Source organism: Vipera ursinii (genome assembly GCF_947247035.1).
Source record: "Vipera ursinii genome assembly, chromosome: 9".
Classification (NCBI taxonomy): domain Eukaryota; kingdom Metazoa; phylum Chordata; class Lepidosauria; order Squamata; family Viperidae; genus Vipera; species Vipera ursinii.
The window spans coordinates 3,649,514-3,658,889 of record NC_139523.1 but is presented as its reverse complement, the minus strand read 5'-3'; the positions used below and the strand labels follow the sequence as shown (position 1 = coordinate 3,658,889).

At 49.3% G+C, this 9,376-nt stretch overlaps 1 protein-coding gene across 5 annotated transcripts; it reads left to right on the top strand.

Moving 5' to 3' along the window:
• Positions 1 to 1,842: 1,842 nt before the first annotated feature.
• MEAF6 (MYST/Esa1 associated factor 6) lies at positions 1,843 to 6,615 on the top strand. Of its 5 annotated transcripts, none has more exons than XR_014493241.1 (9): positions 1,848 to 2,674; positions 2,882 to 2,997; positions 3,172 to 3,259; positions 3,351 to 3,396; positions 3,497 to 3,686; positions 5,281 to 5,310; positions 5,454 to 5,512; positions 6,022 to 6,055; positions 6,408 to 6,615. XR_014493241.1 is itself a non-coding variant. In XM_083369047.1 (8 exons), exons 1-8 carry the CDS (start codon positions 2,570 to 2,572, stop codon positions 6,501 to 6,503), a joined length of 705 nt encoding a protein of 234 aa, XP_083225173.1. In that variant the 5' UTR covers positions 1,843 to 2,569; the 3' UTR covers positions 6,504 to 6,615. The 5 variants fall into 5 exon arrangements, 3 of the variants coding, with proteins under 3 accessions (XP_083225173.1, XP_083225174.1, XP_083225175.1); XR_014493242.1 differs by having other exon boundaries at positions 6,338 to 6,615; XM_083369047.1 differs by lacking the exon at positions 5,454 to 5,512 and having other exon boundaries at positions 1,843 to 2,674.
• The last annotated feature ends 2,761 nt before the right edge of the window (positions 6,616 to 9,376 follow it).

Genomic DNA, 9,376 nt, shown 5'->3' with positions numbered 1-9,376 from the left:
GAATTGACAAGAGCAGCTGGAGTCGGATCTGGCTCCACGTGTGGCAATAGGAACCGGCTGAGGCTGTCTGCATGGCTCATGTCTTTGCCAGGTTTGTGAACCAGCCTGTAGCTGTAGGCTGACATAAAAATGGACCACCTTAACATTCTGGGGGAAAGTATTTGAGGTGTCTGCCTGTCTGTGGTAAATAACCCTGGCAATGGCTTGTGGTCAGTGAAGACTGAATTTGCGGCCGTACAAATAATTGTGGAATTTTTTTTTAACCCCGGCCACAATGGCCAAAGCTTCTTTGTCAATCTGAGAGTAATTGTGCTCAGCCAAGGACAAGGTCCTTGAATAGTAAGCAATAGGGAACTGAGTTCCGTCATCTGAAAAATGGCTTAGTACAGCCCCAACCCCATATGGGGATGCGTCACACGCAATACAAACTGGCAAGTTTTCATTAAAGTGCGTGAACACTGAATTGGAGGTCAGTAGTGATTTCACTGTGTGTCTCGCGCTGCCTTGTGCTGCTGGGTTCTTTGTAGGCCCTGGGACTGGTCCTCAGGGTAGGGTGGTCTCCGGCGTGGTTTGCTAGGCAGACTGAGGTGGGGGGGGGAAATGCTGTCCCTACTATGCACTGTGCTGGTCTCACCCCCTAGTGACTTCAGGCTCTTATGAAGAAGCAGCAGATCCCCCCATTATCATCACTCTTGTGTAGCCGGATCTTTGCAGGCAATAAGCAAGAGACGGAAAGTTGCAAACAGAACATGATTTATTGTAGTGAAGCAGAACAGAACTGAAACAGTGGCTGCTGTGCAGCTACTTATACGGTTGGCCACTAGGCAGCAGCCAATAGGTTTAAAGGAACCCATTCCCGCCCCAAATCTACCAATGATACTCCTTGAGACAAGAAGTCTAGCTTGGTCCATAGCTGTTACACAGACACACCACTGAGCAACCTTAAGCAGCATTTTGTAAAGTTTTACCCTTAGCTTCACGATTGTCCCAGCATTACTCAGGAATTTAAAAGAGCCAAAAGAAACTCCTGAGCCGAGGTTTCAGCAAGCAAACAACTTTTATTTTGATCAAAATAGAGTTGGGTGGCCACATCTCTCTTAGTGGCTAGTAGATGAAGGCAACAAAGAGATCTGGTCTTGGTACTAGGAACCAAAAGGTACAGAAAAATAATTCCAAGATGTTGACTCATATACAACAACCCAGGCTCCACCACAACTTCTTCCCCCCTCCCCTTTGTTGTTGTTGTTAGCTGCGAAGTCGTGTGCGACCCATCGCGACCCCATGGACAATGTTCCTCCAGGCCTTTCTGTCCTTCTGGAGTCCATTTAAGCTCACGCCTACTGCTTCAGGGACTCCATCCAGCCACCTCATTCTCTGTCGTCCCCTTCTTCTCTTGCCCTCAATCTTTCCCAGCATGAGGCTCTTCTCCAGTGAGTCCTTTCTTCTCATTAGGTGGCCAAAGTGTTTGAGTTTCCGCTTCAGGATCTGGCCTTCTAAAGAGCAGTCAGGGTTGATCTCCTCTAGGACTGACCGGTTTGATCGCCTTGCAGTCCAAGGAACTCGCAGGAGTCTTCTCCAGCACCATAGTTCAAAGGCCTCAATTCTTTTGCGCTCAGCCTTTCTTATGGTCCAACTTTCACTGCCATACATTGCAACTGGGAAGACCATAGCCTTGACTATACGCACTTTTGTTGACAGGGTGATGTCTCTGCTTTTTAGTGTGCTGTCTAGATTTGCCATGGCTTTCCTCCCCAGGAGCAAGCATCTTTTAATTTCTTGGCTATAGTCCCCATCTGCAGTGATCTTGGAGCCCAGGAAAATAAAATCTGTCACTGCCTCCATTTCTTCCCCATCTATTTGCCAGGAATTGAGAGGGCCAGATGCCATGATCTTGGTTTTCTTAATGTTTAGTTTCAACCCAACTTTTGCACTCTCCTTCTTCACTCGCATCAAGAGGCTCTTTAGTTCCTCTTCACTTTCTGCCATTAGAGCCTCCCCTTTAACATGAGGCTTTTACTTTTCCAAAACACATAAAGCATCTGACTACAAAATAAGGGGTTACAGAATAAACAAAACGATTACATAATAACAATACAAGTATCGATATAAAACGGTTGCTATATAAAATAGCGGCTAACTGGCCGCGTCACCCGTTGCCGGAGCCGGGGCGGGCGTAGCCTCCGTTGGCCGGCCGGCCGGCCGTTCGACACCCCCGACACACCCCCCCCGTGCCAATGTCAAACTTATATACTAAAACCACAAGCAGAATGAAATCCCTTCAATTTGAAGAGCCGCCTGAATCAGTCCAAGTAAAAATCCCAAGACTTTACACCCAGCTCGCCCGTCCGGCAGTCATCGCGGCCTGCCTTCCTCGCTTCTCCCGCCCCGCCCGGCCTTGCTTGGGTCCCGGGCGCGGCGGCCTCCGGGCGGGCTAGGCCGCGGCTCCTCCTCCTCCTCGCGCCGCGCCACGCTCCGCCCCTGCCGGCCGCCGCCGCCTCCTCCTCCTCCTCCTCCTCCTCCGGCGGGCTGGTGGCGCTGGGCCTGCTGAGCGCGGGCGGCCGGGCGGGCGATGGCGGCGTTGCACGGGGCGAGCGCCAAGGCCGGCGCCCCGCCGCAGATCCCGGACACTCGCCGCGAGCTGGCCGAGCTGGTCAAGCGCAAGCAGGAGCTGGCGGTGAGCCTCGCGCGGGGACGGGGGGGGAGGCAGCGGGGTCCGAAGGGGGGGCGGAGGACCCCCCCCCGCCCTCCTCCGCTAGCCCGGCCCGCCTTCCTTCCTTCCTTCCTTCCTTCCTTCCTTCCTTCCTTCCTTCCTTCCTTCCTTCCTTCCTTCCTTCCTTCCTTCCTTCCTTCCTTCCTTCCTTCCTTCCTTCCCCGCGCGCAGGAGACGCTGGCCAACCTGGAGCGGCAGATCTACGCCTTCGAGGGCAGCTACCTGGAGGACACGCAGATGTACGGCAACATCATCCGCGGCTGGGACCGCTACCTGACCAACCAGAAGTGAGCGCGGGGGGGGGAAGGAGAGGGGAGGGAGGGAGGGAGCCCCCCCTGCCCCGCCCCGCCCCTGCCGGGGGGGGGGAGGAGAGGGGGAAGGAGAGGGGAGGGAGGGAGCCCCCCCTGCCCCGCCCCGCTGCTGCCCACCTTTCTCTCCCCCCTTTCTCTCCCCCCCCCCAGAAACTCCAACAGCAAGAACGACCGTCGGAACCGGAAGTTCAAGGAAGCCGAGCGGCTCTTCAGCAAGTCCTCGGTCACTTCGGCGGCCGTAAGTGGGGGGTCTCCCGGTGGGGCGGAGGGGGAGGGAAGGTGGCGAGGGGCGCGCTGCTGACCCCCCTGCCTCTCCTCTGCCCCCCCAGGCGGTCAGTGCCTTGGCTGGAGTTCAGGACCAGCTGATTGAGAAGCGTAAGTTTGGGGCTCGCCTCGGCCCCCCCTTTGGCCCAAGACCCCCCCCCACCCGGGCTCTGGGTCGCCGAGCTCGGGGCTCCCGCCTTTCTCCCTCCAGGCGAGCCCGGCAGCGGCACCGAGAGTGACACTTCCCCGGATTTTCACAACCAAGAAAACGAGCCGAGCCAGGAAGAGGTGGAAGAGCTGGATGGGTCCGTTCAGGGGGTGAAACCCCAGAAAGCCGCCTCTTCTGCCTCGGGGGGCCACCACAGTAGCCACAAAAAGCGGAAGAATAAAAACCGGCACAGGTGAGGTGGGCGGACTGGAGACCCCGAGCAGCTTCTTTCTCCAGGTCTTGGTCCAGGTCTCCGGCTGGGCCCACCTGAGCTTCCGGAGAAGGAAGCGTCTTCCCGACATTTTCTCTTGAACGGTCCTAGTTCAATAAAAGAGCCTTGGTGGAGCAGTGGGCTAATGCCTCCTTAAGTAACACCTGCTGCCTGCAATTAGTGCAGGTTCGAGTCCCACCAGGCTCAAGGTTGACTCAGCCTTCCATCCTTCCGAGGTAGGTAAAATGAGGACCCAGATTGTTGGGGGCAATTAAGCTGACTTTGTAATAATGCCGCTTGGGTGTGTGTGTGAAAGCCCTAATAAGCAGGCATATACATAGAATGAAGGCTACTGCTAAGCTTGTAAGCCGCCCTGAGTCTTTGGAGAAGGGCGGGATATAAATGGGATTAAAATAATAAATAAATAAATAAATATTCCTCACGGTGTCACCCCACAGACCAGGTACGTTAGGGTCAGAGTTCACCCCATGAGCTCAGTGGCCACGTGGGGCTTTGAATCTGGCTGAGGAACTCTCTTGGGGTTCAGATGGAAAAGCCTCAGAGGGAGTCTCCTCCCCCGAGCGAGATCCATAAGTCAGCAGCAGTTTTCTAGCGACTCTGTCCCCAAAAGAGACGTCCCGTCTTCTCTTAAAGAGATAACTAGTTAGGTTGGCAGGTTAATCCAGAAATGACATTTTACTGCTAAAAGGAAGAACTATCTCCCCAGGCAGTCCACTCTGCCTAATGCATGAAGCTGCTCTGTCCGAGCCGTCACGTAGTCTTGAAAATGACAGTAGAGAAGGGGATGAAAGAGGAGAATTGTGACTGTTGTTATATGTATTTTGTTTGTTGCAAATGTCTGATGACAACACTTTCCGTGTAGTGAGGCTTTCCTTATTGACAGTTGGAAATCTTCAAATAACTGGATACTGGCTTTCTTCGAGGCAGGAAGTACTAATAGACAAAAAGCTCAACCCTGCAGATTCTGTTCTGAAAGATGCCAGACCTTCCCATTCATAGGCCGGGAGAAAGCCGTGGAGATGTATGTGGTTTGGGCTGGACTTGAGCAGAGTCTTCTCGATGCCCAGAGCTACACCTGAAAGCGGAAGCAGGCCCTCTCTTGCCTGTTGCCCTCGGCCCTGCATTTCCCCCAACCCAGGCTGGTGTTCTGCCTTCTCGAGGCTGGGCACTGGCTCTCTTCCATTTCCGTTTTCTTCCATTCTGCAGTCCAGCCAGAATCCTGCGGGGAGGCTGGCATGCGGGTCTTACCCATCCTTTACCGATGTAGCTGTTTGCTGCTCCTTTCAAGCATTGAAAGGGGGGGGGGGTTCCCATCTTGCTTTTCTTTCCAAGGTTGCTGATACTTGTCCCTGCAGCGTCATAGGGCTATTTTGGGGTAGGGGGCTTCTGGGGGAATGGGGGTGATCTTGAGTGGAGTTTATATTTCAAGATTACAAAGATGTGTTGCCTGCTTTTTTATTTTTAAATTTCGCTAGGGTGGCTAATCAACTAATTGATTTAATTCCTTAGTGTATTAATTTCTATTGCTTTCTTCTTTTCGAATGCTGCCCCTCAGCCCGTCTGGCATGTTTGATTATGACTTTGAGTAAGTTTGACTTGATTTGACTTAGTGTTCGTTCTATGATGTCCGTGTGTAGCCTTCTCTTTCCCCCTTTGCCACCCTCCTTCAACTTCCCCACGTGCGCTTTCAGAACTATTCTAATCCATAGTTTATCTGTTTAATTGTAGGTATGTATATTAGGTTAGGCTGGCAAGTTTTTAAAAATACAGACAAAAGCACAATGGAGGTAACTTTTTATTTAATAACCTTGGCTAAAAACAAAATCATTTGGCTACCCTCTTTGCTTCTTTATGTCATTTTGAAAAGCAGATAAACTTCTACTGAATTCTGAAAACTGATTTCTTTTGCTTTGCTTTCTGAGGCCTGCAGATAAGGCAGTTTCCCAAATGCAGAAAATACATTTTTGATTCTTACTGGTGTCACTAAATCCTCTGGCTACCCCCCCTCCCCCCCCCCGCTGCCTCCTCCTCCACTATCTTTAACATGCTAACCCAGCAGATGACGTGCTCCCAGGGTCTCTGGATGCTGCCTAACTCTCTAATGTGTTTCTTCTGATTGCCGGGTGGAATCTGCTTTTCGGTGCCATTGGGAGGTGGGTGGGAATACTACCCTGGCCTGTTCATCTCAGTCTTGTCTCTTTGCTGCTGTGGCCCAGCAGCAACCTTGGGAGGAAGTGATCATGCCTTTCTAGCCATCCGTATGCCAAGACTCACTTCTTCCTTCCTCCCATTGCAGGATTGATCTCAAGTTGAACAAAAAACCACGAGCTGTAAGTATCCCTCCTCTTTTTCTTCCCCACCCATCTCCCAGTTACTGCACAGTTCTGGTTAGGGTTGAGGTGAAGCTTGCTTAAAGGGGAGGAGAGCGTCCTTCTTGCAGCCTCTGCTTTGGATGGCTGGAGGGGGTGTGATGGGAGTTTGGAGCAGGGTTGGCCCTGCTCTACTTCAGGCACCCTGTGGTGCTAGTCCTCAGCTCCTTTGGGTGGGAAGTGGTGCCCCTCCGGTTTGTGCTGGTGTCCCCAGTGATGTTCACTATGCCCTTGTGCCCACAGGACTACTAGTGGTCCTCCGGGATGAATCTTCCAGGAACCTTTCTCCTTCCTTCCTTCCTTCCTTTCCAAGAGACTGAATAAGCACAAGAGCGGCTCTTTCCTGCAGCAGCCTGCACACCAGCGACACTGCTGGCCGAAACAGCTGCTGCCAATTCATCATGCATAAAATCCATGAAGTCAAGTCCTCTCTACTTGCTGCCATCTTCTGAATGAATTGTTTTGTCTTATGTATTTGGCTCTTTTTAAAAAAATAATAAATTTTATTTAATTTTCCATTTGTTAAAGATTAAGACAAATTGTCTGCTAGATGCTTTTATTCTTCAGAGCCCGGATAATTTTTCAAACTGGGAAGGGTGATTTCATTTTACTCTGAAAGGCTTGCTAACAACTTGAGGGAAAAATGTGGATGTGTGGGGCAAGCAGGAACTTTTTGCTAGTCAGCTAACTAAGGTATGTAAGAAGCACATCACAATAGTAATGGGGGACTTTCATTACCCTGATATCAACTGGGAGACAAACTCTGCACCAAGTGGAAGATCAAACAGATTCCTGACAAACCTAGCAGACAACTTTCTCTCCCAAAAAGTAGAGAAGGGAACTAGGGGATTAGCCATGTTGGATTTAATTCTCACAAACAGAGATAAAATGATAGAAAATGTCGAAGCCATAGGAACCTTGGGAGGAAGTGATCATGCAATATTGGAATTCAACATTCTGGAAGCACAAGCAATAGAACACAGCCAAACTAGAGTCTTGGACTTTAAAAGAGCTAATTTCAATAAACCTAGAGAGACCATGGGAAAAATTCCATGGATTTTATTTATTTTTTATTTTAATTCCATTTATATCCCGCCCTTCTCCGAAGACTCAGGGCGGCTTACAAGCTTAGCAGTAGCCTTCATTCTATGCATATGCCTGCTTATTAGGGCTTATTATGAGAATCCTAAAGGGGAAAACAACTCAAGAAGCTTGGGAAATTTTGAAAAGAGATAATAAAGGCCCAGTCTAGTACAATACCAACAAAGAAGAAAAATAACAGCTCTCAAAAGAAATCAGCATGGCTGCATAAAGAACTCTGATAAATTGAAAGATAAAAAGGACAAGTATAAGAATTGGAAAGAGGGGCACATAACTAAGTCAGAATATCAGCAAATAGCCCGTGCCTGCAAAGATGAAGTGAGGAAAGCTAAGGCTCAAAATTAACTAAGGCTTGTGACCAAAGTAAAAAATAACAAAAAATGCTTCTTTCAACATATAAAAACAAGAAAAAAGTTAAGGAAATGATTGGTCCATTACTGGGGGAAAGTGGCAAGAAGGTGACAAGCAACAGGGAGAAAGCAGAACTATTTAACTCGTTTTTTGCATCTGTCTTTACACAAAGGGAAAAAACAGTCCAACCTACCAAAACCAGTGCCATAAAAAACAGAATAGAAACGCAAGTTACGATAGGCAAGAAAATGGTAAGTGAGCACCTGTCCAGCCTAGACGAGTTCAAATCACCAGGACCAGATGGATTAAACCCCAAGGTTCTAAAGGAACTGGCAGATGTGATCTCAGAACCACTGAACTATATTTTTCAAAGATCCTGGAGCACTGGGGAACTACCAGAGGACTGGAAGAGAGCTGATGTAGTTCCCATCTTCAAAAAAGGGAAAAAAATAGATCCAGGAAACTACAGACCTATCAGCATGACCTCAATACCTGGGAAGATTCTGGAAAAGATAATCAAACAACAAATCAGCGAACACCTCGATGCAAACAAAGTCATCACTAAAAGTCAACATGGGTTTGTCAAAAACAGATCATGCCAGACGAATCTTATTACATTTTTTGACAAAGTGACAAAATTAGTGGACCAGAGGAATGCTGTAGATATAATTTACTTGGACTTCAGTAAGGCATTTGATAAAGTAGTTCACAACCTACTACTTGATAAGATAGAAAAATGTGGGTTAGATAGCATCACCACCAGATGGATTCGTAGCTGGCTGACAGGCCGTACTCAGCGTGTGGTCCTCAATGGAACTGCATCTACATGGAAGGAAGTGTGTAGTGGGGTGCCTCAGGGCTCTGTTCTGGGCCCAGTGCTCTTCAATATCTTCATTAACGATTTGGATGAGGGGATAGATGGGGAACTCATCAAATTTGCAGATGACACCAAGCTGGCAGGAATAGCCAATACTCCAGAAGACAGGCTTAAAATACAGGAGGATCTGGACAGACTCGAACACTGGGCGCCATCTAACAAAATGAAATTCAGTGGTGAAAAAAGTAAGGTTCTACATTTAGGCAGGAAAAATCAAATGCACAGGTATAGTATAGGTGGTAAAGGTAAAGGTAAAGGTTCCCCCGCACATGCGTGCTAGTCGTTTCCGACTCTAGGGGCCGGTGCTCATCTCCGTGTCAAAGCCGAAGAGCCAGCGCTTGTCCGAGGACGTCTCCGTGGTCATGTGGCCGGCATGACTGGACGCCAAAGGCGCACGGAACGCTGTTACCTTCCCACCGTAGTGGTCCCTATTCTTCTACTTGCATTTTTATGTGCTTTCGAACTGCTAGGTTGGCAGAAGCTGGGACGAGTAACAGGCGCTCACTCTGCTACGCGGCACTCGGGATTCGACCTGCCAAACTGCCGACCTTCTGATCGACAAGCTCAGTGTCCTAACCCACTGAGCCACCGCGTCCCAAGTATAGGTGGTACCTTGCTCAATAGTAGTAACTGTGAGAGGGATCTCGGAGTCTTAGTAGACAATCACTTCAATATGAGCCAGCAGTGTGCTGCAGCTGCCAAAAAAGCCAACACAGTGCTAGGCTGCAGAGGGATGGAATCAAGATCAAGTGAAGTACTAATACCACTTTACAATGCTTTGGTAAGGCCACACCTGGAATATTGCATCCAGTTTTGGTCACCACGATGTAAAAAAGATGTCGAGACTCTAGAAAGGGTACAGAGAAGAGCAACAAAGATGATTGGGGGACTGGAGGCTAAAACTTACAAGGAACGGTTGCTGGAATTGGGTATGTGTAGTTTAACGAAGAGAA